At 59.8% G+C, this 27,099-nt stretch overlaps 1 protein-coding gene across 5 annotated transcripts in view; it reads left to right on the forward strand.

Annotated features, from left to right (window-relative positions):
- Window positions 1-7,425: 7,425 nt before the first annotated feature.
- Window positions 7,426-27,099, forward strand: part of KCNAB1 (potassium voltage-gated channel subfamily A member regulatory beta subunit 1) — a 58,275-nt gene continuing 38,601 nt past the window's right edge. Inside the window, exon 1 of one of the 5 annotated variants that reach the window (XM_039713700.1) lies at window positions 7,426-7,949. In XM_039713700.1, the coding sequence (XP_039569634.1) occupies window positions 7,678-7,949 (272 nt within the window). In that variant the 5' untranslated portion in view covers window positions 7,426-7,677. Of the gene's footprint in view, window positions 7,950-10,592; window positions 10,927-22,456; window positions 23,599-27,099 lie in introns of those variants that run through there. The other 4 variants (XM_039713697.1, XM_039713699.1, XM_039713701.1 and 1 more) reach the window with 4 other exon arrangements.

Genomic DNA, 27,099 nt, shown 5'->3' on the forward strand with positions numbered 1-27,099 from the left:
GCTGGGCCTCAGCAGGGCTCCACTCCTGTCTGTGGGTCTGTCCCACTCCTGTCTGTGTGTCTGTCCCCGCTGGGCCAGGCAGGGCTCCCCTGCTGCCCTGGCCCTGGCTGCTGGGCAGGCAGAGCTGGGGGCACAGCAGGGCAGGCAGCACTGGGGACACAGCAGGGCAGGCAGCACTGGGGACACAGCAGGGCAGGCAGCACTGGGGACACAGCAGAGCAGGCAGAGCTCTGGGTGCAGCAGGGCAGGCAGAGCTGGGCACACAGCAGGGCAGGCAGCACTGGGTGCAGCAGGGCGGGCAGAGCTCTGGGTGCTGCCTGCCGTGTGCCCCGTGCTGCCCGGGCAGCTGGTGCTGTTTGTGTTCTGCAGCCTGGCCCTGCAGGCTGTGTGGGGTGAGCTGTGCTCAGCTCGGTGTGTGAGATGCTCCTGGGGGTTGGTGTGCAGCCCTGCAGCCCCTCCTGTCGCTCCTGTCCTGCTCCTGGCAGTGAAGCAGTAACTGAGGTGTTACTGGGCAGGAGCTGTCTGTGTTCTGAGGCAAAGCCATTCCCAGCCACCTGAGACTCCTGTCCGTGACAGGAGCAGCTGGATTCCGACCTGGGCAGCTTCCAGGAGCCTGCTGGTATCCCCCTGGGGCCACAGGAACGTGCACCAGGCTCACTCCTCATCCCTTTCAGTTTCTCAGTTCAAGCAGTTGTGTTCTGTTCAGCTGCAAGGTTGCTGTAGTGTTATGGGGTGAAATATTGGGTTAAACTGTTCAGCAACGTGGATATTTCAGGGCTGTAGCTCCTCTCTGCCCTTGCCTAGATTTGTGAACTGGAATAATCTGAGAGTGTTTGTTCTATATTTTTGTGGCACGCATTCTCCTGTTCTTACATTCCCTGCCTACACGTTATGGAAATGGGGCTTGGAAATCTCTGCTCCCAGGAAATGCCCAGCAGGTGTAAATGCATTTTCTCCCTGTGTCACTGAGGGGTGCTCTGCACGAGGGGGAGGAGGTGGCGTGTCCCAGGGCTGCTGGGGCCAGGGGGGCAGGAATTGGGGTGGGGGCTCTGCCTGCCCTCCAGCCCTGCTGCAGCTGGAGCTGAGCTGCTCCGTCAGTCTCCTCCTGTGCACAGGGGTGGTGATGTGCTCCCACAGCTGTCACCTCCCCTGAGCTGCAGTGATGTCAGCCATGCTGATTCCTGTGCCACGGGATGGCTGTGCCTGCTCACGCCCTGCCAGGGGGGTCTGCAGGGGCAGCCCCTGTGCTGGAGGTGAGAGCTGGCCTCGGGGAGCTGCCCAGTGAGCTCCTGTGCCCCGAGGCTCGGCTGGAGGGGCTGGGCTGTCCTTTCTGGTGCTGTGCCACTCCAGAGGGGCAGAGGCAGGAGCTGGATGTGCTGGGAGGCAGAGCCCCCTCAGTTCTCACAGCAACGGGCTGGTGGCTGCCACGGCTCTGTTGCCTTGACAGCAGCAAACAAGCAAAGCTGAGGGAATCACTAAAAATAATGCAAATAATCCAGGCAGCTCTGCAGCCCAGCCCCTGCTGCATTCTGCCAGGCTGTCCCTGTGCAGCTGCAGCTGCAGTTTGGGGGCTCCCAGTGAGGGCTGGGGGCTGCAGGGGAGCTGCTGCCCTGGGCAGGAGCCTGTAGCTCCCTGCAGCCCTGGAGAATCCCTCCCTGGGGCTGCATCCTGGCCCTGGGCACCACATTGCTGTGCAGCCACATCCCTGCCCCCTGGGCTGCCTCCTGCACTCCTGGGGCTGGCAGCACCCCTGCCCCTCCTCAGCTCACAGAGTTACTGAGCACTCTAGGCATAAACTATTGCACTGTGAATCAAAATGTGTTGTGGGAGTGGGGTGAGTGCCCTGAGCCCTGCCTGCAGCCCTGCTGGGCTGGTCTGGGAGGCTGGTGTGCTCATCCCAGCAGCTCTGGCTGTTCCTGTGTGCTGCACAGCCAGAGTGAGAGAAACACCACCCTCTGCTCACACTGCTCAAGAACCAGTGATACCTAGCACCTAGTTTACAAACTAATACCTGTAGCTGCCCTGTACAATTGCCCACCTCGAGTCCTCAGTAAAACATGTCAGCAATTAGAGGAGTTTGTATGGGGGGCACTCCCCAGCAGTTTCAATTTTTAACATTTTTCTGCTTGTGAAATGATACAGTACTGTGAGCCTTAATTTTTATCCACAAATAAAAATACTATGTTTGAACCTTGGCGTGACTTCTTTTTTTTTTATTTTATTTTTAAGGGCTTATGTGTAAAACTATATTATGAATAGGAGTGCATTTTGGGTGGAGGAAGCTGTTTTTATGGACGTAATTGATTTAAAAGTCTGCTCAAGAGCCCCATTAGAGCTCTTTAGAGAATATTTCTCCTTTCCCAAGTGGTTGGGAATACAGAGATTAATATAAAGCTGCTTGCAGAATTTCTTCCCTTTTTAAAATGTTACTTAGGGTGGAAAAAACCTTGTGGGGTAAATGAAGCTGTGGGGAGAGCTGGGTCTGAGTTGGGGTTAATCAAGAAGGGGTCTGCTCCTCAGGGTGTGGCTCTGCCTTGGTGACTCCTGGGGGTTTCTGCCCAGCAATGATGCTCTTGAGCAGCCTCTGTCCCCTGGGAAATGCTTCCAGAGCTGCTTCTGCAGTCATCCTGTCACAGTTTGGGCAAGGTGACCTGGAGCAAGGCACTGACAAGAGCCCAGCCTCCCTGGAGGGCTGGAGCTGCCCAGCTGTGCTGTGCAGGGGGATGCTGCTCAGGGAACGGGAATGCAGCAGGAGCTGCTGCAGTCTGGGGCTTCCAGAGGAAAACAGGAGGTTCCTGCATGAGCACTGGGGTGGTGCCCACCTGCTCCTGGGCACTCGCAGTGGCACAGCCCGGGCTGGACCAGGCTGAAGGAAAAGCTCAGGGGAGCTCAGGAGCAGCCCGGGCATGGGCAGGAGAGGGGAGCCCCCACTGCCCTGCAGGGATCAATCCACTGCTCAGAGCAGGGCCAGGAGCTCGGCCCCAGGTGTGAAGTTCCTGCAGAAAGGTGGAGAGCATGTGGGTGCTTGTGGAGCTTCTCTGCTGGCTGAGCTGCTCAGCACCACCAGGCCCCAAGGCCTCCTCCAGCTCCTTCCCACGTGCCTCCAGAGAGGTCTGGTGCCTGGCTTCTCCTTGGCCTGGGGAAACTTTCCCCTTTCTCATCACGGGTGCTGGTCACTGCTTGGTGCAACTGAGGGCAAGCCGCGAAGAGCTGCTCATGAGAGACCGCCCTGAACTCAGCAAAGAGGAGAAAACGAGCTAATTAACACAGGCAGGCATTTTCCTCCTCTCTTGGGTGTGCTGGGACTGCCCTTTGGCCCTACAATCACATCCAGAAATTACTGGAGAAGATAAAAGGCTGGAGGGAGGCCCTTTTAATTTCAGCAGATGGGCTCAGTGAGGCTGCTGTGCCCTGCTGCCCTTCAGGGAGCAGCTTTAGCCCTTGGGGCTGCTCTGGGTTGGGTTGGCAGGTGTGTGGTGGCCACAGAGAGCAGCACATACCTTTCAAATTGTCCCAGCAGCCAGTGATAATTAGCCCTGACTCTGTGATTTACAGAAGGTTGATCAATCTCTTCATTACATATGTCATTATTAAGAAGCTCATTGCTTTTATAGACAGGTATGATACAGCTGGACCTAATTGCTCCTTCGATTATGACACTATTGCCATTGGTAATTAAGAAACCACTCTCTGGTAAACAAATCTCCATGGCACATTCCACACAACAACAACAGGTGTAGTGAGTTAAGAGTTGTTTCTCACCCTTTTCTCTGACCCCACAGCCTTTCCCAGAGGGGCTGGGAGCTGAGTGCTGCTCTGGTGGCAGAGCTGCTGCCCCAGGGTGCACCCCTGGGCCCTGCAGCAGCTTTGGGGGGCTGCTGCCCGGGCAGAGTCATCCCCACTGCACCCGAGTGCTGCCAGGGCAGGGTGGGCCACAAAACCCAATTAAACCCCTTAATGAGAGCTGGGTGAGCCACTCCAACCCAATTAAACCCCTTAATGACCCTGTCCCTGGGGGCTTCAGTTACCTGGAGCAGAGGAGGGCTGGGAAGAGCTGAGCTCTGTGGCTGATTGTTCCAGGGGTGGGAATGGCTCTGCTCCTGTGGGACCAGACTCTGTTTGCCCAGGGATCACTGCCAGGCACATCCCAAAGCAGTCTGTGCTGGGCAGGGCTGGAGGTGTTCTGCTGGAATCCCTGAGCAGCTCCTGCAGGTGCTGAGCTGCTGCTCCTGTGCCTGGGTGTGCAGGGCTGGGAACCTGTGGGAGCAGATCCTGGGAGCTGCAGGGCAAGGGGGGTTTTGGATCTTTGTAAGGAAGGGTGAACTGTCACTGTGCTTTGGTGGAATTACTGGAGAGCTGCAGGCTCAGACTGTGTGTCCTGCATTCCTTTACTCTGGAGTGAGGCACAGGTGGGCTGGCAGACCTGGGGGGGCTCACCTAGAGAGGAGCAGCTCCAGGAGAGCTCAGAGCCCTGCCAGGGCCTGAAGGGCTCCAGGAGAGCTCAGAGGGACTGGGGACAAGGATGGAGGGACAGGACCCAGGGAATGGCTCCACTGCCAGAGGGCAGGGATGGATGGGAGATTGGGAATTGGGAATTCCTGGCTGGGCTGGGATTGCCAGAGCAGCTGGGGCTGCCCCTGCATCCCTGGCAGTGCCCAAGGCCAGGCTGGACACTGGGGCTGGAGCACCTGGGACAGGGGGAGGTGTCCCTGCCATGGCAGGGGTGGGATGGATGGGATTTAAGTTCCTTGTAACCCAAACCATTCCTTCATTCTGTCAAAATAAGTTTGTGGTGCAGAAAATCAAGATGTCCAGTGTGTGACATTGTGGGGTCACACACTGGCCACCACAGAGGTGTCCCTGGAGTGGCACATCCAGCTGGAAACTGCTCAGGAGATTTTCAAACCAGCTTTAGAGGGGCCCCGTGTGCAGTGCCTTTACTCACCCTGCTGCTCCCCCGAGCAGAAAGCGGCTGCTGCAGGGGTTTGGGAGCTTTCCTGTTCACAGCTGAACACAGGAGCTTTGGCTAGAAGGGTCCTGAGCCACAGGAAAGTGGCTTAAGGCCGAGCTGTGACCCTGGGGCTGCGGGCTGCTGTCCCTGCAGTGTTCTGCTTTGAGGCCAGTGCCACAGGCAGCACGGGGGGTTAAAGCTCTTTTGGGGCTGCTCTGTCCCTCTGCCCCCGCGGGGCCTGCCTTGGCTCCAGAGCCCAGATTGTGTTTGATTCCCTGGGATGCAGGCCACAGGGAGAGGGGAGCCCCGGGACACCCTCGGCAGGAGATGGTTCCCATTTCCTGTGTCCGCCTCTCGGGACTGCAGCTGGAATAAAAATCTGATTTTAGAAAGCGTTTTAAGAAGAGACAGACCAATTTTCAAACCCTGGCATCATTTATTAATAAATATAATTTCTATAATATCACGTAATTTATATAACAATCACTTATAATTCATAATGAACTGCAGGTGGAGAGCTCCTAAACGTGATTCTGTACATTTACACAGTGTACAGGCAAGTTAGAAATGCATAATTATATCATACATTACTTTAACAGATTATTGCCTAGAAGAAAGGATATAAAAGGGATATAGAAGGGATATAAAAGGGATATAGAAGGAATGTAGAAGGAATATAAAAGGGATGTAGAAGGAATCTAAAAGGAGTATAGAAGGGACATAAAAGGAATACAGAAGGGACACAGAGGCAGGAGGAGCCCCAGCCCTAGCAGGGATCAGGGCGCAGTGTTTTTCCCGGGAGCACGGCAGCCCAGTGCTGTGCCATGGGGGTGGCAGCAGGAGGGGTTTGGGGGGTTTTTCCCCCCAGGGGCCGCCCCCGGCCCTCCGGACACCCGGGGTTCCAGTGCCATGGGGGTGGCAGCAGGAGGGGTTTGGGGGGTTTTTCCCCCCAGGGGCTGCCCCCGGGGTTCCAGTATCGACGCTCCGGGGCAGCTTTGCCTTCAGGAAATCAATCGTGCTGCAATTTTCATGAGGCGAGCGGGGCTCTCCTTACGGGCGGGCTGTGCGCTCGCTGCCATCCGCCCGGACACCGCCACAGTGCCGCTCCGAGCGTGACAAATCGGCCTGGGTGTCCCCCCGGAGCGCTGGGTGACGGCCCGGCAGCAGCGGGTGCTTGGCAGGGATGGGCACGGCAGGCTGGGGAAGCACGGCCTGCCTTGTGCAGCCCTTCGGGGGCTTCGTGTGGCTCTGGGTACCCAGCGTGGGAGGACACGGAGCATCTCCTGAGCTCCTGTAGTGCAGTGGAAGTGTTGCTGCACTGCTCAGGGCTGGTGTAAAGGCTTCTGCTTGTCCTTTCTGTGAAGCACTTTAAGGGTAAACACCTCGGATCAGGCACAGAATGTTTTACAGCTCAAAGTTTGAGGCGTTTTTCCAGAGTTTTGCAAAGCTTCCAGTGAGTGTTTTAGTGCCACGGCTGCTGAATAGGTTGGGCAGCACCAGTTCGTGTTGGAGGTACATTTTGTAGGACTTGTTCCAAAAGGTGATGGAACTGCTTTCTGGAAAAGCAGCCAAAAAGGGGATTTTTGTCCTGTGACACCTCGGGCAGCACGGTGAGCCACCGTGTGTGCCTCTGCCAGGCTCCAGCACCCCTCACCAGCACTGGGGCTGGCCCGGGGGGTCCCGGGGCTGGGGGGAGCCCCGCAGGGCCCACCTGGCTGGGAGGGGACCCGGCACAGCCGGGAGTGCCCGAGGGCAGGGACGGAGCGAGGTGAGGATCCAGACCCTCCTGGGAGGGGGCTGGGGGTCAGGCAGGGCCCGGCACAGCCTGGAGCCCGGGGATGGATGCTGGGAAGAGGCTGGGGAGCCTCCAGGCTCGGGGATCTTAGGGGTAAAACCATCCCGAGCTGGTGCCAGCCCTGCTGGGGGTGGGCACCGCACCAGGGACCCCCCGAGCTCGCCTTGCCCATCGCAGGAGCCCTCCATCCCCCGGGCACCCTGCGGGCACGGCCCTGCGTTGGGGTGGTTTCACTCCTCCGGGCGCTGTGCCTTTCACATCCCGCTGCCTCTCAGGGCTTTGCTCTCTCGCACACGGCTCTGCCCGTGCTCCCGAAGTGGCTGCTGTGATTAGAGCTGTAATCTCTGTGCCAGCTTTTACATTTCCGACCGGAGATGGGAATTAATGCGATTCCTGCGTCCGCCCTTTCATGCGTTCAACAAACGCCGCTCGCCCGGGAGCGCTCGGAACTTTGTCCTCATCCTAGGGGGACCAAATCCCCAAATTCCTACAGATCCCTTGGGAATGGAAGCTGCAGCAGGAGGAGGAGGAGGAGGGGGCAGCGATGGGGACGCTGCAGTGTGCCCGGGCCAGCCCCGTGGGCAGGGCTCGCCCTCAAGGTGACACGTGTGACTTCACCTCCGATGCTTAGGGCGCCGGGCAGCCGCACGGGCTTTCCAGAAGCGTCCAGCCCTCGCCGCTCCGAGGCCAGCGGGGGCGCGGGGCCGTGCCCGCTGTGATGGTTTCGGGGACTGTCCCCGGCCCGGCTGCGGAGCCGCCGGCACACCGCGGCCGCCACAGATGGCTCCATGAGGAGGTCGCAGCTCCTCTTCCCGGCTAAGCCCCGCAGACACGTCTCTAATTACAGCTGGGAGGCCGGCGTGCGGCTCCGGAGGGGGAAGGAGCGCTGCAGTCCCTTGGACGATTCGAGGCTGAGCGCCCTCGCAGCGCGATGCTGGCGGCACGCACCGGCACCGTGGGCGGCAAGAGCGCCGACGAGTCCCTGAAGCTGAGGAAGCAGTCGGTGCTGTCCCTGGGCAGCCGGGACAGAGCCCTGAAGAGCTCGGCCGAGGCCAGCAAGGAGGGCCGGGCCCGGGCCGGGCCGCCCCAGCAGCGGGCGCGGCGCCTGGCGCTGCTGCGGGAGCTGGAGATGAACTGGTACCTGCGGCTGTGCGAGCTGTCCCACGAGTACACCATCGCCTACACCACCGGCATGCCCCACAGGTACGTCCCTGCCCCTGCCCTCCGGTGCCGGTGTCATCGTGGCAATAATAATAGCGATAGCAGCAACAATAATCACAGCCATGGAAATAATAGTAAAAAGGTCTGTGGCTTTGTCTGATTAGTAGAAAGGTCTTGGCTTTGTTAAGTCTGATTTTTCTGGTTATTCATGCTTTACAGAGATGGATATCCTGCAAACTTGTCTGTTGGTAGCCAGAACTTCTCCAGCACAAGCTGCGTGTGGTTGTTGAGCCTGGTTTCTAATTTGCCCAAGTGACTTTGGTTTTGTTTGAACTGAGCAGAAAAGTTGCTGCTGTCGAGCAGGGACAGAGCGGGTGTCAGGAGGGTCCCTGTCCCCCCTCCCTGCCCGGGGGCTCAGCCTGGGAAGGAGCCCCGGGAGGAGGAACCTGCAGTGGCTGCATCTCTTATCCCATCGGTCTTAAATGTCGCAGCCTCCAGAATCTGATCTGCTCCTTTAAAAAAATATAAGGGGATCTTGGTATTAGTGGAAATTAGACGTGCGAGTCTCTAATCTCCCGTGCGGGGTCAGACCCTCACTGAAATCGGAACCGCAGCAGGAACGGCCCGGCTGCTGCTGCTGCCCCAGCCCGGGAGCCGAGCCGGGAGCGCGGGGAGGGGAGCCTTCGTCCACCTCCGGGGACTCTCCTCCTCCTCCTCCCCGGGGGATTCCTTCCTCCTCCCCTGGGGCTCTCCTCCTCCTCCTCCCCTGGGGATTCCTTCCTCCTGTCCTGGGGCTCTCCTCCTCCTCCTCCTCCCCTGGGGATTGCTTCCTCCTGTCCTGGGGCTCTCCTCCTCCTCCTCCCCTGGAGGATTCCTTCCTCCTCCCCTGGGGGATTCCCTCCCCTCCCTTCAGCAGCAGCCGGGATTCCTGCTGAGAGTCGGCCGAGCCCTTCCCCGGTCCCAGGCACGAGGGGGGTGCCTGCAGTGCCCAGCACAAACAGAGCTCTCGCAGATGTGCTCGGGTAAGAAATTAGAATTAGAATGTCACCGATAAAAATTAGGAGGGGGATAAGTGAAAGGAAAAGGAAGTAAAACTGGGAGAAGGAGCAAGTGGGAATTGATGCAGGAGTGTTCACGAGCACCTGAGGGGAGCACGAGGGGCTGGGAGGGGGCAGATTCTGGGCCCGGTGCCCCCCAGCCCCTCTGGCCTGTGCCTGGCACCTAGGGGCTCCAACAGCACCATAAAAACCAGGGGCTGGGGGACAACTTCTGGGAGAGTGAAGTTTCTAAAGATGCTGATCCTCCAAACCAGCACAACCCTTGTGTCCCAAAAACTCAGAGGAGCTTGCAGAGATATTTCTCAGCCCTGGTTCACCTTGCATTATAGATGAGCTGGGGCTAGCAGGAGGCAAAACCAAAGGCAGCTGCATCAGAGATCACAGGTACAGCCCTGGAGTTACACTGTGGGGAGGAAACACGGGGGACAGGGCAGGGACAGCCCTGGGACAGGGTAGGACAGCCCTGGGACAGGGCAGGGACAGCCCTGGGACACGGCAGGGACAGCCTAGGGATAGCCCTGGGACACCCTGCCCTCCCTTGAGTGTCCTTGGGCTGCACAGAGCTGACTTGAGATCCCCCTGCACCCCCCAGGGGATCAGCACTGTGGGAACAGGACCCCCCTCCTTGGGCAGGACCCTCCTGGGGACACCCAGGGCCACCCACGCTCTGGTGTGGCAGTCACACAAGAGGAATAACGGGGTAATCCCACTGTCCCTGCCAAACTCCCCTCTGTGACATTGAATTATGAGCTTTTCAAATGTATTCTGGGGTTGGGATCAGTCTTTCTTTATCTGCTTTGAAAGATTTAAGGATTAGTGGAGTTCATGATACATCCATCACTTGATTATTTAACTTATTTTTCTAATGTATTTGGGGCTGAAATGGGGTGAGTTTTTAAAATAGAAGAGTCTCAGACATCTGCCTCAGTGGCATGAAGCAGACCTTGGCAGGATTGTCTGCTGTGACCAGAAAAGGTCACTGTGGCCCTTCTGGGATGGAGACCATAAAACCTTCCCTGGATTGTTCAAGGCCAGGTTGGACACGGGGCTTGGAGCAGCCTGGGACAGTGGGAGGTGTCCCTGCCACGGCAGGGGAGTTTGGAATGAGATGGTCTTTAGGGTCCTTTCCAACCACTCTGTGAACCAGAACTTTTTGTTTGGGTTCAGCAGTGGTGAAATCTTTGTTAACATCACCATTTAGCTCATGTGAGCTCTCACACCCCGGCAGGCTGCAGATGCTGGGGATGTTCCCACTCAGGTAACCCCAGCTGGGAGAGCTCTCGGTGCAGTGACAGAACAAGATGTTCCCCTGAGCTGCACAGGAGATGCCTGCACAGCTCATCTGCCCAGCCCAGGGCCTGAAATACACCCTGGGAGAGCACTTGCTTTATGTTTATTGGCCTTGGGCTGAATCCCAAGCAAATATTTCCCATTCTCTAAATATAAGACCTGGGAAACGGGGTCAGCGCTGCGTTCCCACCAGCATTCCTCACCCCTTGGAGAGCTGGGCCAGGAGAGGGCTCAGCAGGCGACCCAGATGGCTGATCTTGGCCAAGGCACACCCTGGGCACCACCAAAGGGGGCTGAGCAATGTCCGGGGCAGCAGCAGCAGCAGCAGCGCTGCCCAGCCCTGCGATCCCGGCGGCTTCTGCTGCGGCCAGAGCCTGAGCGGGGCCGGGGGTCCCGGGGGTCCCGGTGTGCCCGGGGGTCCCGGTGTGCCCGGGGGTCCCGGGGGTCCCGGCGGGCAGCATGCACCTGTACAAGGCGCCGTGTGCCGACATGCCCCGGCCCCGGGCGGGCGGGCGGAGGGCGGGCGAGGCCCCGCGGGCTCGGAGCGCTGCCCCCGGCTGGCCCGGGCCCCACGGCCCCCGCGGCCAGGGCAAACAGCTGGAGAGGTTCCTGCAGCTGCACGGGCTGGGCAGCGGCGACAGCACCCGCCAGAGCGGCACCATGAGCTACAGGTACGGGCTGGGACACGGAGAGCCGGCACAGCCTGGGGGATGGCACAGCTGGAGGGGTGGCACAGCCCGGGGGATGGCACACTTCGGGGGATGGCACACCTGGAGGGTTGGCACAGCTCTGGGGTTGGCACACCTGGAGGGTTGGCACAGCCCTGGGGTTGGCACACCTCGGGGGATGGCACACCTCGGGGGGATGGCACAGCCCGGGGGGATGGCACAGCCAAACCTCAGCTGCCTCAGGGGCTGCTTTGGTCCCTCTGGCAGTGTGGGAACGAGGGTGGCTTTGAGCAGAGCTGGATGCTGTGAGCTGTTCTCTTAAAATGCTGGATTTGATCTCTCTCTTCCAACATTAATGTGGAGTGGTTTGGGTTGGAAGGGTGAAAGCCCATCTCATCCACCCCTGCCATGGCAGGGACACCTTCCACTGCCCCAGGCTGCTCCAAGCCCTGTCCCACCCTGCCTGGAGCACTGCCAGGATGGGGAAAACCACTCTGAATTCCCCAGCTCAGGTCCTGGACCCTGCGACCCTCTCTGTCCTCGTGGAGCAAAGGGACAGGGAGCCCAAAGCCCTGGCTGGGCTCAGGCTGGGAAACACACAGCTTTGGGTTGAGGGGTGTCCAAGGGAAAGGGTGTCAGCCCTGCAGGAGCTGGAGCAGCCTGGGGACAGGGGTGCTGCCTGGGGAGGCTGGGTGAGGAGACCCTGCTGTGCTCAGTCCAGCAGTGCTCATTGTGCCTTGCTTCCAAAGAAGGTCCCTTTAAAAGGATGAAGCCCTGTATGGAAAGTTTACTAGTTCTCTCTGCTTCTAAGAAAAGCAAGTGTTCTTTGAAATATTTGCTTTCCCAAGAGGTTGATCTTTGCCCGTGGCTGCTCTGAGCTTAAAACTGAAATAAAGCACCATGCCTGGTGTTTCCATGGATCCAGCTGTGTCCCGGCTTTCGCTGCTGGGTGGGGAAATCTGGTGACAATGCCCGGGGTGTCACAGAGTGGGGCTGTGAAAGAGCAGGTTTGGAGTCAGGAGCACAGAAATGGCAAAGAGCTTTGTGCCACCGTGCTGCTGGGCCAGCTGGGCACCGTGCTTGGAGCAAGCTGGGGCTAGAGGAAGGGGGCTGAGCCCACAGGGCAGGGGGATGGAATGGGAGAGTGTCCCAGGGCCGTGGATGGGCATGCCAGGGCTGCTGTGCTCAGAGCTGTGGCAGGAGAAATCCCGGGGCTGGCAGGAGCACTGCTGTCCCCAGAGAGATCCCCTCGTTCCCTGGGGCTGCTGGCCTGGAAACCCGACACCCTTCCATGAGACATTCCTCTGCTCCTGCTGGTGATCCCAATCCCAGCAGCATTGTGTTTGAGAGGGCTGGTGTCCTTGTCAGGACGGGGAAATCCCCATTTGTGGTGTTTCTCTCTAATTGTGCAGTTTCCGCCGTGTCAGACACGGTTTTACCTTGCTGCTCCCTGGGGAGCAGAGGTGGGGCTCACAGTGCCCAGGAGGGCTGTGCCCCCCTGTCTGAAGTGTCCTGGGCTCTCTGTGCTCTGCTGCACCAAAACCTGCCCAGCCCGGGGGAGAGCCCTGCAGAGAGCCTGGGGAGGGAATTTCTGTGGGCTTGGATGTGAGAGCGAGTTTAAAAGCCACAGAAAAACGTGATTGATGAGGGACTGGTGTGGGGCACTGGGCTGCCCAGGCTGGGCTGCCCCTGCACACTCCCTCAGGCACTCTTCCGTGGTTAGTGAGTGGAGTTTCCCTCATCACTCAGGGGGAAATGAAGCGTGTGCTAACTTCGGTGGCAGCTGATGGATTGGAGCCCCTGCTCCCTTTAAGTGTGTGCATTTTTCACAGCTGACAGAAGCAGCTGTGGCTCGCTGCACGTCCCATGTACCCAGAGATGGGTCCTGGGAGAGGGCTGGGCACAGGGCTTGCTCAGGGCAGGGATGCCCCAGCAGTCCCACCTGCTGCCTCCACAGGGTATTTCTCTCCCAGAAGTACAGGGACTCTTCTCTCTGAACTTGGGCATTTTCTTCCTCTGCCTCCTGGGTGTTTCCTCAGCTCTCTGTGGCTCCAGTCTGCAGCCAGCACAGTGGCAGCTCCTTTTTAAAGATTTATCCAATTACACGTGGGAAGTAATGAATTGTGAACAAGAAACAGTTACTAAACACTTGTAAGCTGCTTCATTTACGGGCTGATCAGCTCTTTCCCCTGTCGCTGCTGCAGCCAGTGCAGCCCAGCTCTGTGTCACAGAGGAGCCCAGAGTGCAGCAGTGCCTGAGCTTGGCTCCTTTCTGGGGACAGCAGAATTTCTCTCAGCTGAAACACCATCGCCAGAGCCAGTTTGGTGTTTGTTGTCCAGCGAGGGGTTGTTCCCAGCTCCTGCCGTGCACTTTGCTGGGCTGAGCTCTGGCTGCAGCCCTGCCAGGCTCTGCTCCCTCCTCATTCCAGCGGGGTCTGCGAGCCCGGGCAGCTGTGCCAGGGCCTGGGGGAATCTCATAGGGGGAGATGTGCAGGAGCACCCAGGCAGCCCTTGCAAAGCCTGCTGCTGGCAAATGCCAGGCTGGAAAGTATTTATGGAGCTCAGGGAGCCCCAGGCCCTGCTGGGTTAACCCTGCTGCAGCTGGGCTGGGTTGCTTTCCTGGTTTATCTGCTCTGTTAGCTGAGGTTCTGCTCAGGAGGGAGAGAATTCTTCCCACAGAAACCCCTGGCAAAGCCTCCTCCCTTGGCATGGCCTGCTTGGGAGTCCTGCAGGGACCCCCTGAGCTCCTGCAGCCCATCCCAAGAGAGCTCTGTTCTCTTTCTGTTGCTTTTTGTTGGTTAAGCAACAAATTGAAACCTGGCAGTTCAGGATTGTGAGACTTTGGTGCAGAGACTGGCCAGCAGGCAGCCCTTTGGAGGGTGTTCCCTTTCCTACTAGTTTTCCCTTTCTCCTTCCCCATTTTCCCTCTTCCCTTCTTCCTCCCTTCCCGAGTGCAGTGGGAGCTGTGAGGAGCTCACACGAGCCCTTGGCCAGTGCTGGCCATCCCATTCCAGGTGGGTTCGGCCACCTGGGCAAGCAGAGGGGTCTGAGGGTGGGATTGTCCCTGCCCTGGCAGATTAAACAGGCTTTGGCTTAGGGAGAAGATGATGGGCAGGGATTACAGACGTGTGTAAGTCAGGAACAGCCTGTAGGCAGGCACTCACCTCTCCCACAGGCAGGAACTGGGGCAGGGGGGGCAGAGGACGTTTTGTACACCAGGTGTGAGCACAGGAAAGCTTTGGCAGCCTCTGTAGGGAACTGGGGAGAGCCCTGACAGGGATGTGCTGCAGGTTGAGGATGTCACCAGGCATCAGCCAGGGCCTGAACACCGCGGGGAGATTTAACTCCAGGGTTACCCCCCTGAAGAGGGCAATTTGGGAATGATCCCTTTGCCAGAGCTGCTCTTCCAGGCTTCCCCAGTGAGGCTTTTTGTGCATTGAAGCTTTAAAATATCTAATCTTTAGATGGCAAAATGTAGGAGGGCCCTTGATGGGGTCCTGTAATCCTGCACTGTAATCCTGCCCTCATCTGCTCTGAGTGCTGCTGCATTATATTTATTGGGATATATCTCCCAGCCTTCATGTTCCCCTGCTTCCTGTGCAGATTGATCCGTGGAGCTGCATCCAGCTGTGTCCTTTTTTAATCGGCACTGCCAGGCGTCCTGAGTGGATTTTTACTCTTTTTTAGTCTGTTCAGAGCACACAGCAGCTACCTGGAGTGATGGTGACAGGACACTTCCCATGTCTGGCCTTCTTCCTGATGATCTCAGCTCTTTGGGGTCTGTGTTATTTTTGTAGGATTCTCTCCTGCCCCTGGATGAGCTTTCAGGTCCCTTCCAGCCCAAACCATTCCATGAGGATTCCCTGAAGTCCTCACAGAGCCGTGCTCAGGCTCAGTGTGCTGCTCCTCCAGGGCCGTTCCCACCTTCCTGTGGGACGTTCCCGTGCTGCAGGTGCTCAGTTTTATGGGGAAAACAAAGCAGATTTTGCCCTCCCCATTCCCCACAGCTGAAGCAGATCCCAGCTGACCCTCGGCTGCTGCTCAGCAGGAATTTGCACTTTTCCTGCCTCCCCCCACCCTTTTGCAGCTTTCCCCCCTGTGCTGCTCTCCTCGTGCTGCCCGGGCAGGGCTGGCAGGTGCTGCTCCATCCCAGATCCAGGGCTCAGCTCCTGCTGCGCCTCCTCCTGCCCTGCAGCCTCTCCAGGGGGCTGGCCCCGGGTTTGGGGTGTTCCTGGGTGTATTTATGGGCAGGTTTGGCGGCTGCACCCTGGGATGGAGCTCAGCCCACGTGGGCCTGGTTGGAGGAGGTTTTGTCTGGAGTCTTTGGGCTGACTTTGGGATGTGCTGAGCAAGGGATGTTGCCGGATGCTGCGCCGGCACAAAATGCTGAGCAAATTTGGGAGCAGAACCTCCTCCCGTGGCTTGCAGCTTTATTTCGAGGCTGCCTCCTTTAGGAATGATGATAAATCCAGGCCCTGGCGAGGCTCAGTGCCAGGGAGAGCAGGTCCCGTGTCACCAGGTGCTGACTGTGCCTGGCACGGCTCAGGTGGGCACGGCTCAGATGGGGCTGCTCTTTGCACCCATCTCTGAACCAGAACTTGGGTTTTTGCATCTCGGAGCACTCAGCTGAGATGTGCTTGCCCTGCTCTGTGGTTTTCCCCACGCTGAGTGGAGCACCCCTCTGTTTGTGGCTGGCCCCTGCTGTGGGGAGGGGGAGCCCGATGAAAGACAGACGTGCTGTGCAGGGCTGTCACTGCCTGATCGGCCTTCTCCCCCTTGCTTTACGTGTGTTTCCATCGTTGCTGGCTTCAGCCCTGTGCCAGAAGGGCTGCAGAGGCCAGCACAGTGTTTCCATCATTCCAAGGGCACGGCTGCTGCTGCTTCCAGAGGTGTTTGTGGAGAGCCCAGGGATCCTTGGGGAGCCCACGGGGGCAGGCTGAGGCTGCTGGGGAGCTGCTCCCCGTGCTCCAGCTGCTGCTGCCTGGGGGCTCTCCCCAGGCCTGTGTCCCACCCCAGCTGGGGACATGAAACGTTTTTTCTCTGCAGAAAAAGACACAATCTGTAGATTGCAGGAGCAATTATTCATTTCCCCTGAGGGCCTAATGAGCGGTTATGCATTTGGCAGTAAGTAATGATCCTCTTGCAAATCTTTTTGTTAATTAAATGGGCGCCTTTCCAGCGCAAAAGTGGTTGTTCAATGTTTGGGATGTGCCCAGAGACCGGGGACTACTTGCCCGGCCAGCACTGGCCTGGGAAATGCAGAAATCTTGGCTTGGAAGTGCTTGGCAGTGGCTGGAGGTCACCTGAAGACTCGAGAGTGCCTTGCATTTGATTTGCTAAAATGACATTGCCCCTGCATTCCTGGCAGTGCCCCAGGCCAGGTGGATGGGGCTTGGAGCACCTGGGACAGTGGGAGGTGTCCCTGTCCCAGCAGGGGTGGCACTGGATGGGATTTAAGGTCCCTTCCAGCCCAAGCCATTCCATGGCATTGTGCTGCTCTGAGGTACATCGCGCTCTTGCCTCATGGGCCAAAAAAAGCTTTATAAACATTAAAAGCCTTTGCAGAGAATTCTGGAAGTGAAAAGAGCAAGGAGAATTCGGGAGCTGAGGAGTCACAGAGGGCCTGGCTCGTGCCTGGCAGCAGTGCCGTGCCTGCACCTGCTCAGGTGAAAAGCAGATCCCAGAGCCCCTGAAATGCTGATTTTCACCCAGCAGTGCGGGCTGTAGCCGGGAGGCACAGCAGTGCTGACACAGCGGGTTTTGGCAGCCTGGCAGTGGGAAAGGATCCATTCAAATTAATGGGGCTGGAGATGGCTCCCTGGTCATCTGCTGGGCTTCAGCAGACACCATGGTCCTGGGTGATGGCCTGAGCCTCCTCGGGGACTGATTCCCGCAGATGCTGGCTCTTTGGGGTGTGCTGGGCTGAGGAGTTCTGCCTGCAGCAGGGAGCCAGGTGCAGCTGCTGGGATTGCACCCTGTGTCACTCACATTGACAATCAGAAATGCTGTTGCAGCTGGAAGGGAGGCTCTCCGGAGGAGACTTCAAATTCTTCTTTGAAAAATGCAGTTTGGGAAGGTGGTGTTTTTAATAGTGCTTATTATGCAGTGGTGACTTACATAAGATAATGACTGATGGAGACACTTGGCTTTCTCTGAGTGCTCAGAGGGGCCAAGTCCCTCTGTTGGCTGGAGGAGGAGGTGAAAGCTGAGGGTTTCCAGAAGAGGGAGAAGCTTTTTTAAGGGGTGTTCATTGGGAAAGAGTTTCCCAAACAGCCCAGTGTGCTGCAGCTGATCTTTGTGCTGCCCCTGTGCCAGTTGATTCACAGATTCAGAGTTCCTGCTCCGTGGTTGCTCCCCCGTGTGCTGCAGCGTGTTCCCAAGCAGGGCAGCTGGAGCTGGGTGTGTGGCACCCACATCCAAACCCCCTCCTCAGCAGCCTGTCTCCAAATGAGTTCATGTAGAGCTCTAAGCTGTTACAAGCAACGCTGGGGTGAGATTTGACGTGTGTGGATAACACAGCAATGTTCATAATTGCCTGAAATCTGCTATTCAACGAGCACAGCCAAGCTGGAAGAACACAGCTTGGGCTGAGCCCGATTTGGAATCCATTTATCCATCAGGCGACGCGAGGCACACGGGGAAATTGTGCATTTTGTGTGTGCCCAGTGCAGAACACGAGTACGGCAGAAGGGAAGTCATTTCTTGGCCCCGAGCTGGCACAACAGCCCCGAGTGCCCGAGGTTGCTCTGCTGCAGGCCTGCCGCGGATGCTCAGTGCTGGGTACCATGTCAGGGGCTCCCAGGGGGAATAAAGCACAAACCCCTCTTGTGCTGTGCCGTGAGCTCCGTGCAGCTCTGAGCGTTCTGGTAGCACAGGATCACAGCGTGGCTCGGGCTGGAAGGGACCCTAAAGACCATTAAGTGCTCAGTGTAGCATGATACATTAATATAATGGTGACTTCTGGAGCCCTTCATGTGAGGCACTGCCCTGCAGTCAGCTGAGAAATGGAATAGATAGCACGGGAAAATTGAATTACCTGCTTTGGAGCAGGGATGCAGCAGCTAATGGGCAGCAGGCACCGAGGGGGGTGCTGTCTGCTCGGGGACAAGCTGCCATTAATTGGATTGGGCTCTGATGAGTTCCACCTCTCCTGTCAGACACGGAGAGCTGCGGGCTGGCTCCCAGCGCCGACTCCTTCCTGTTGTGCCAAGATATTCTGTATTTAATGTTGCCAGAGCTGCTGGGTCAGAGCTCCTGGGGGCTCCCTTGGGGCTGGGGGTGCCCCCACAGCCAGCGTGGGGCTGGCCTTGGCCCCTGGGGGCCTTGGGCATGGGATGGGAGCTTGGATTTGGAGCAGTGCAGAATCCCAGCCTGGTTTGGGTCGGGAGGGACCTTCCACCCACCCAGTGCCACCGCTGCCCTGGGGACACCTCCCACTGTCCCAGGAGCTCCAAATCCCGGTGTCCAGCCAGGCCTGGGCACTGCCAGGGATGCAGGGGCAGCCCCAGCTGGGTTTATCCCGGCCAGCCTTGTCCCAGGTGCTGGCAGGGCAGCGTTCCTCGCTGTCCCACTCCCGGGTTTGGTCCCTCCCGGGCGGATGGAGCTGCCACGGGTCCCTCGTGTGCCACCAGAGGAACCCCGTGGGGCACTGCCCCCAGCCTGGCTCAGAACCTGCCAGAACGACGCCTTTTAACTAAAAAAAAAACCCTTTAATGGGAATTGGGATCAGTTTTCCTCAAGTGCAATTACAAATGCAAATGGAGCTTTTGATGTGAGACCGGCGGAAATGCGATGGCTGTGGGCTCGATAAGCGCCGGGCTTTTGTTCTGCAGCTCATTTCCTCGCGCGGCTTCCAGCAGCCTTATCAAAAAGAGCAAAAAGAACAGAAAGAACAGAAAGAGCCGTTCCCGGCGGGTTCAGCCGCGCCCGGAGAGCCCCGAACCGCCCGGGCTGCGGGGCCGCTGCTCCAGGGCCGGGAGCGGGTCACCGTGCCTCGGAACCGGGATTGACCCCGGGACAGCTGCTGGGAACCCGGATCGATCCCGGGAAACCTGTGGGGAGCTGGGATTAATCCCGGGAAACCTGCCTCGGAACCGGGATTAACCCCGGGACACCTGCCGGGAGCTGGGATTAATCCCGGAAAACCTGCTGGGAGTGGGATTAATCCCGGGAAACCTGTTGGGAGAGGGATTAATCCCGGGACAGGAGTTGGGATTAATCCCGGGACACCTGCCAGGAGCTCCCAGCTCAGCCCAGCCCGCTCGGGCAGCGCTCCCCATCCCAGCCGTGCCCGCATCAGCCCCGCTCAGGGATGGAAGGAAGAGCCGCGATCCCAGCAGGAATTCTCCGGAATTCCCCCAGCAGGAGCCGGTCCCGAGCGGCTCCGGAGGAGCGACAAGCACGGGCTGTGTTTGTCACCGTGGGACGTGATTGCCCCGAGGTGTCCTGCGGCAGGGCCGGGGGCAGGCTGGGAATCGGGGTTTGGGATCGTTCTCCTGCTCCTGGTGTCTGGAATCAGGGGTTTGGGATCATTCTCCTGCTCCTGGTGTCTGGGATCAGGGGTTTGGGATCCTTCTCCTGCTCCTGGTGTCTGGAATCAGGGTTTGGGATCGTTCTCCCACTCCTGGAGAGAGGCTGCTGCCTGCAGTGTCTGCGCTGGCTTTGGGAATGGGGCTCTGGGGCCCTGGGCAGAATGTGGGGCTGTGGCCAGCTCTGGGCTGTTGGGTAAAGTAAAGAAAGGCCTTTTGGGGTGGAAAAGCTGCGAGGGCTCCGATTCTGGAGTAGGGTCCTGCCCCATGGCCCTGCCAGCAGCGTTGTGAGTGCTGCCATGCCTCTCCCCAGGTCTGGTCCATCCAAGGGCATTGCATGCAGCCTCTCACTGAGCATCTGTCCAAGTGTCCAGCAGGGTTACAGCTCTCTTCATGAAGGCTGAAATCCTGTTTTTGATGTGTCTCCAGCCTGGAAGCACTGACTGTTCCATCCTCCCTGGTCCTGCTCTGGCTGGGGGCAGGGCAGAGGGACTGGGAGCAGAGGAAATGCCTCCAGCATTGATCACAGAATCCCACAATGTCTGGGCTGGAAGAGACCTTGTTGTGCCCTTGTCCCACCCCCTGCCATGGCCAGGGACACCTTCCCTTATCCCAGGCTGCTCCAGCCTGGCCCTGGACACTTGCAGGGATCCAGGGCAGCCACCACCTCTGTCATGGGCCCTGCTGCAGGGTTGCTGCTAAATTCAGTTGTTGTATTCTCTCGACATGGAAGGATTTCAGTTGGAGAGCTCGGGCAGGCTGGGTTGGCATCATTACTGACCTGGATTGCTGGAATCACAGGCTGCCCTGGCTGGAGGGGGCCCTAAAGCCCACCCAGCCCCAGTGCCCTGCCGTGGCAGGGAGGGGAAATAATTCAGCCTGTGACTGCAGCCATGAGAAGCAGAGTCTCCAGCCAGACTTGGCATTCTCTTCCGAAGGAGCTCCACTGTAAGGTAAAATTTCCAAAAGGGAGGAGCAATCAGCGTGCTTGGCTCCAGCCGCGCTGGGCCAGGGCTGCACGAGCAGCTCACGAGGTTTCACCCAGCCAGGCTGCAGGACCTGATTCGTGTTCACATCTCGGGCTGCAGGAGCTGAGCTGCAGCCCTGGCGGGGCTGGGAAGGGCTGCTCCTGCCTGCCCTGTGCCCGGCCCGGGCAGGGCTCCTGCTCACCCTGCCCGTGCCCGGCCCCACGGTCCCACCGCGGCTGCGGAGGGCAGCCGGGGCTCCTCGGAGGTTTCCGTGCCGCGGGGTGTGCACGGCTCTGTCCCTGCGAGGTGCTGGGGACAGCCCTGCGCTGGGGAAGGGTTTGTGCAGAGCCCAGGGCAGCCCCTGCTGGCTCCTCGCTTGCCCCCGGGTGGCTGCAGTGGCCCCAGGGCTGGCAGGGGGTCACAGGGTGGTCACAGGCAGCTCTGTTAAACCACATTTGCTTGATGAAGCATTTTGAGCAAGTCGTTTAATGAGCGCTCGTTGTCCTGCTCGGGGGGAATGCACGTTGTCACAGTGATTTGGTGGCACTGGGGTGTCACAGGGAGCCGGGGCACGGCTCGTGGCTGAGTCCTCTGCCTGTCACGTACCTCCTCTTCCATAAGCTCAGGGTTTTCATCATACAGAATTATGTTACTCCAGAAGTGATTATCTTGCTCAGGAAATGAAATAAATCCCATATTTAAATACATCTTCTGCAGAGAGACTGTAACCCCCCCAAAGCTAAGCAGCTTGAGGGAAGGTGCTCTGTGGGATGTGCCAGTGCAGAGCATCACTGTCCCTTTCTGTCCCCTCCCCGGTGCCTCCGGGCAGGGCCAGCCCTGGCAGTGGGGTGGTGACCAGGACCGGGTGGCAGTGACCTGGGCTCATCCCCAGCACCGAGTCACAGCCTTTGGCAGGTCAAAAACCAGAGTGGGAACTCTCCAGGGATGTGCAGGGCGGAGGCAGAGCACACCTTGGAGGGCCTGGCTCCAGGGAGGGGAATGTTTCCAGGTCTGTCGGTCCTGCTCGGGGCTCTGGAGCACAGCTGGGCTCCAACACGAGTGGGAGCTGCCAGCAGGGCTCCAGCTGCATCCCCATCCCAGCGAGACCCTCGGGGGCTGTGAGGGCACCTTGGGCTCAGTGAGCCCATGGCCTGTGCCCCCCGATGCCCCTCTGCTGGGTTTGCCTGTGCTCTGCAGTGCTGACTCACTGCTGAGGGCTCTGGGACCTCTCCCAGGGGTCCTGCTCCCCCCAAACCCTGCTGGAGGGCGACTCCAAGGAGAGCACTCCCAGTTCGTGGGTCTGCTGCATGATGAACTGTTAATCCTCTTTGGGAAAATATCATACAGTGGCTGTCTTTGCTGGGATTAATGCTTCCCGTCCTCAAAGGGATGTGCTGGTACCTGTTAATGAGCCATCCGAGAGGAGCTCGGGCTGTGGGTGGCCCTGGCTGGCTGCCAGCCGCTGTCACACCTCCTCCCCAGCAGGGCCGAGGGGACACACACCGTGGTGTGCCCCCCTGCAGGGCAGGGGTCAAAGCCCTGTCACCCCAGCTCAAACCGGGCTGTGACCACCCCCAGCACCCCCAGCTCTGGGTGCCTCGGGCAGGGGGTCCGGCCTGGGGGCTGCTCCCACCCAGAGGGGCCAGGCCGGGGGCCTGGCAGGGAGCAGGGTGGGCACCCCCCCAGCTCCAGCCCCCCGGGCAGCCTGGGGCAGATGGAGGCTGGGGTCTGCAGAGCCCCTCTGGACCATTTCCCGTGGCCTGGGCTGGGTGGGAAAGGGAGCAGGGTGACCCTGCCGTGCCACCCACGGGCACCCTGCGCCGTGGGGCTGCACCAGGGACACCCACTGCCCGTCCCTGCTCGGGGCCACTCTGCTGGTGACAGTGACAATGCCCTGGCCACCCTCCCGCCGCTCCCGTGAGCAGCTCCCCGGCCCGGGGGTGCCCTCGGTGCCCAAAGCCAGCGCCCCGGGAGAGTGGCACGGGGCAGCGCCGGGCGGGGAGGGCAGCCTCGGCCGGGGATGGGCATGGGCATGGTTTGATCCAAGAGGGATGGGGATGGTTTCGCTTCCAAGCCTTTGCGCTGCGGTTTATTCCGCTGGCGCTGCTGGGGAGCAGGATTAACCCTGGCCCTGCTGCGAGCCGGGGGCTGCGGGCGCCAGGAGCACGGCATTAACGTGTTAACTCGCTCACACACCCGAGCACAGCGATCTCCCTCCCCCTCCCCCTATTTTTTTTTCTTTTCCTTTCCCCCATAATTAACCCATTTTAACAGCGGATCGCTGCCCGCTCTAGAAGACCTCGCTTAGCGACGCCGGCAGCGATTTTTCCGGGCGGATCTGCCGGAACGCCTGCCTTCCCCCGGAGCACAAAGGAGGCCCGTCGCTCCATCCTCCCCATCCTCCCCATCGCTGCCGTCCTTCCCGCAGGCTCTGCCGGGGGATCCCGGCGCCGCTGCGGGGCCGCTGCCAGCGCTCGGCGGGCTGCCATGGGTGGGAGGTAGCGCTGCTGCGCCTGGGCGAAGGACACCGATGGATGCTGCCGCTCCTTAGGGAGCGCTGGCCGGGGACGGGCTCGGCCGTGCCTGCTCAGCACTTGGCGGTCCGGCGCTCGCAGGATGCCGGCGGTGATTTAAAGCAGCGGCCGGGAGGCTGCGGCGAGGCAGAGCGGCTGCGGAGCCACCACCATGAAGGAGCGGCGCTCCGGCAGCACCTGACTGGAGGGATGGATGCTTCTGCCTGAGCAGCAGCGGCGCCGCCGAGAGCCCCGAGTGAGCCCCAAGCCCTCGCGGCGGCAAGTTCGCCCTCGCGGGCCGGCGGCAGCGCGGGCAGGCAGCGCGGCGCTCCCGGAGCCCGCGGCGCTCGGCGGGTCCCAGCTCGGGGCTCTGCCGGCCGTGCCCGGCAGCTGCAGCCCGTGCGGGGCCGGGGGTCCGCCCGCCCCCCGGCCGGGGCGCCGCGGGCGCGATGCAAGTGTCCATCGCCTGCACGGACCACAACTTGAAGAGAAATGGTGAAGACAGGCTCATCAGCAAGCAGAACACCACCACGCCGAACGTAGTGAATGCAGCCCGGGCGAAATTCCGGACAGTGGCTATTATCGCTCGCAGTTTGGGGACATTTACCCCGCAGCACCACATTTCATTAAAAGAATCCACCGCAAAGCAAACGGGCATGAAATATAGGTATGGGCACGGTCTCGGTCTTTGTTCCCTTGCAGCTTAATCGCTCTTTACTTTGCCTGCCTGGATGCACCTGGTTTTGCAGAGGAGCTCTCTCCTCAGGTTATTAATAGATTTTTAAACTCGGGCATAACTGGAAAGCTTCGGGGCGTTTGTGTTTTTGCAGGCATATGCATTTGTGGTTTTTATACCCAAAACCCTCTTGCTCGGGCAGATTCTGTGCAACGCCGTGAATTTGTGACAGCGGTGCTAAGATGGTTCCTATTAAGTGTTCGGTGTAACTAACGTTGGTGCTAACGAGCAGAAGAATCAATTAGCCAGGCATGCCTGGGGCCGGGCAGGAAAGTTGGCTGGCAGCGTGCTGCGGAGCAGAGGCGTGTGCCGGGGTATCGCCCACCGCGGGGGCGGCTCGCGGGCTCCTCACCTGGAGCGCTCGGGGGACATGAGATCAAAGCCGATTTTGGACAAACGCAGAGAGCAAAATCTCGGGCTTTCTTATGGAATGCCTCCTGCCCCTCACGGGTTTTTATTCCTCCGAGCCCAGGCAGCAAAAATGAAGAATGGCTGTGAGTTCGGTGTGAAGCGCTCGGTGTGGGCAGCTCATCAGCTCCTCTGTCCTGCTGCGAGTGAGAAGGATTTGTGTGCCTTTGGGGTGGCTTCTGCCTCTTCGGGGTGTCCCTTCCAGCCACCAGTGGGGGATGTTCGGGAGAAGGGGCCAGCCTGGGATCTCTGCACACCGTGCCCCAGGTGGAGCTGCTGCTGGGGAGGCAGCTGGCACAGGAGGGCTCCATGGGCAGGCTGAGGGGCGTGGGGCTGCAGGCAGCTTCATCCTGCTGGTTCCCAGCCCCTGGGATACCCGCCAGGGCTGCCGTGCCCCCCGGCCTGCCCAGGGGAGCTGCGGGATGCAGTTTGGTGTTAAGGCTGGCTTTGGGGTCCTGGGACAGCTCAAAGGTGCTCTGGGCTCAGCAGCACCCCCGGATCCAGGCGTGGTGCAGCAGGGCAGGGTGCTCCTGCAGCTCGGCAAGGCCAGTGTTCACTCGCAGGAGCTGCAGGGTGGGCAGCAGTGTGGATGGGCTGCTCAGGTGTCATTTTCTGTGCTTTCCTTGGAAGGCTGATCCATGACAGGGAGGCTTTGCCCGAGTGGAAGCCCGGCCTTTCCAGCTGCTGTCCCTGTCCTTCAGCCGTGACCAGCTTCCAGCAGGGACGTGGCACCCTCCTGCCCTGCTGCTGGCAGCAGAAGTCCTCAGTGAGCCCGTGGCCAGGGCAGAGCTGCTGGTTCATGAATGTCTGCTGGAGCCAGCTCCCAGCTGGACAGGGGCTGGGGTGGCAGGGACAGTGCCCATCCAGGGGGATCCTGGCAGGGGCAGTGCCCAGGGTGATCCTGGCAGGGGCAGTGTCCATCCAGGGGGATCCTGGCAGGGACAGTGCCCATCCAGGGTGATCCTGGCAGGGACAGTGCCCATCCAGGGGGATCCTGGCAGGGGCAGTGTCCATCCAGGGGATCCTGGCAGGGGCAGTGCCCATCCAGGGGATCCTGGCAGGGGCAGTGCCCAGGGGAAGGGACAGTGCCCATCCAGGGGGATCCTGGCAGGGGCAGTGCCCAGGGTGATCCTGGCAGGGGCAGTGTCCATCCAGGGGGATCCTGGCAGGGACAGTGCCCATCCAGGGTGATCCTGGCAGGGACAGTGCCCATCCAGGGGGATCCTGGCAGGGGCAGTGTCCATCCAGGGGATCCTGGCAGGGGCAGTGCCCATCCAGGGGATCCTGGCAGGGGCAGTGTTCAGGGGATCCCAGCTCCCAGGCCGTGGGGAGGGCAGTGTTTGGAGCATGGCAGAGGGCCTTGTCTGAAGACAGGGCACACAAGATCAGTGTAACTTGTCCTTTAACCAGCTTCCCAGTGGAGCAGTGCCAGCCTGCAGCTCCTGTGACCCCTGACCCCTCTGGCAGCCCCATCCAAGCCATCATGCCTCAGTTTCCTCGTTTGTGGGAGTCTTTGGTGGTGTCCCTCAGGGACAGGACCTGCTCCCCAGCCACGCTCGCTGGCTGTAGGGGCAGTGTGTGCTAATTGCCAGCACTTATCCCCTGATTTCCCCGGGCTCCCGGCTCTCTCCCAGGGTACCAACACTCCGGGGAACTGCGGTTCCTCGCTCCTGCAGCCTCCAGAGCTGGGCCTTTGGGAGTTCTTTCCTTTCTGCCTTATTCCTGGAAAAGGTTTGGGAGTGAGGGTGGCTTGTCCCACCGGAGTTCTCACAGCCCCGGCGCTCCGTCTGCCCCAGACCTGGGAGCTGCACCAGGAATAGCAGCTCGTTGGCGACAAGGCTGAGGTTTTATCTTTATGACTAATCTGTGTTTCTGCTCGCGGATCTCTCCGTGTGCAGAGCAGATTTCTCCCCAGGAGGAGCAGCGCAGGGGAATTGGGAGGAATGGCTGAGTAACCCTGGGGCTGGGCTGTGCCGTGCCAGCCTCGGTGACCTTCGGGTGGGAGGCGCCTTCCAGCCCCTGGAGCTGGAATTTCGTGTTCACCTTGGGACCGGTTCCTCCTCAGCCCGAGGGGAATCCAGAGCCAAAGGCTTTTCCCGGCGGCCGCAACAATAATTCCGTGAACTCCTCACTCCCTCACATTTTGAAGCTGAAGTCCTTCCCAATTTATTTTCTGCCTGAATTACGTCCTTGATGCCGAGCTCTGCAGCTCGGGCTGCTCCAAATGCCACCCCAGCCACGCTGGCCCTCGATTCACGCTAAAAATACCTCGAGCCGCCCCCCGCTCGCCGCCCCCGCGGCAGGGCTGCCCGGGCCCCGCTCCGCTCCGGGATGCTCCGGGCCAGGCGCTCCCGATCCGCTGGCATTATGTAAAGGGAGAGACAGCCACTACGCCTGTGACAGGGGTGGGGGCGGGAGAGGAGCCAGCTCGGGGGCTTTTCACCGAGTGACATGTTTCTGGCGCCGCTCCAGCTCGGGGAGCGAACAGCAATACGGCAGGCAAAAGTTTACGGGAATTAATGCGCTCGCCGGGAAGCAGCTGCAAAGCCGAGGGCTCAGGTGCGTCCCCGCGGCGCTCACCTGGGCGAAGCTGGGCTCTGCCTTTGCAAAAGGAGCTCTAAGAGTGGCAGCTTCCCCGGGCGGCTGAGGCAGGAGCGGGCAGGAGCCCCCAGCCATCGCCCGCTGTGGCCGCGGGCACGGCCGCGCTGCCGGCTCCTGCAGAGGCTGCTCGCCTTCATCCTTCAGTGCTCCGCTTCAGTCCCGCTGGGGAGCCTGCCCGGATGCTCGGGGGGAGTGTCTGGGATCGCTTGGAGCCTTTCTTTGAATGTGATGTGGCTGCAGCCCTCGGCTCGGGGAATTGCCCTGTGCCGCACCGCTGGTGGAAACAAAGGCTGGGCTCTGCTTGCCGAGGTGTGCGCGGCAGGGAGGAGGACGGCAGCCCGGCTCTGCCCGGACAGAGGCCACAGCACGGCTCCTCCTCTCCCTGTCTGCCGTATCTCCCTTAAAACTCATTCCAGTGCAGCG

Source organism: Passer montanus, unplaced genomic scaffold, assembly GCF_014805655.1.
Source record: "Passer montanus isolate IOZ18808 unplaced genomic scaffold, ASM1480565v1 scaffold29, whole genome shotgun sequence".
Taxonomy (NCBI): domain Eukaryota; kingdom Metazoa; phylum Chordata; class Aves; order Passeriformes; family Passeridae; genus Passer; species Passer montanus.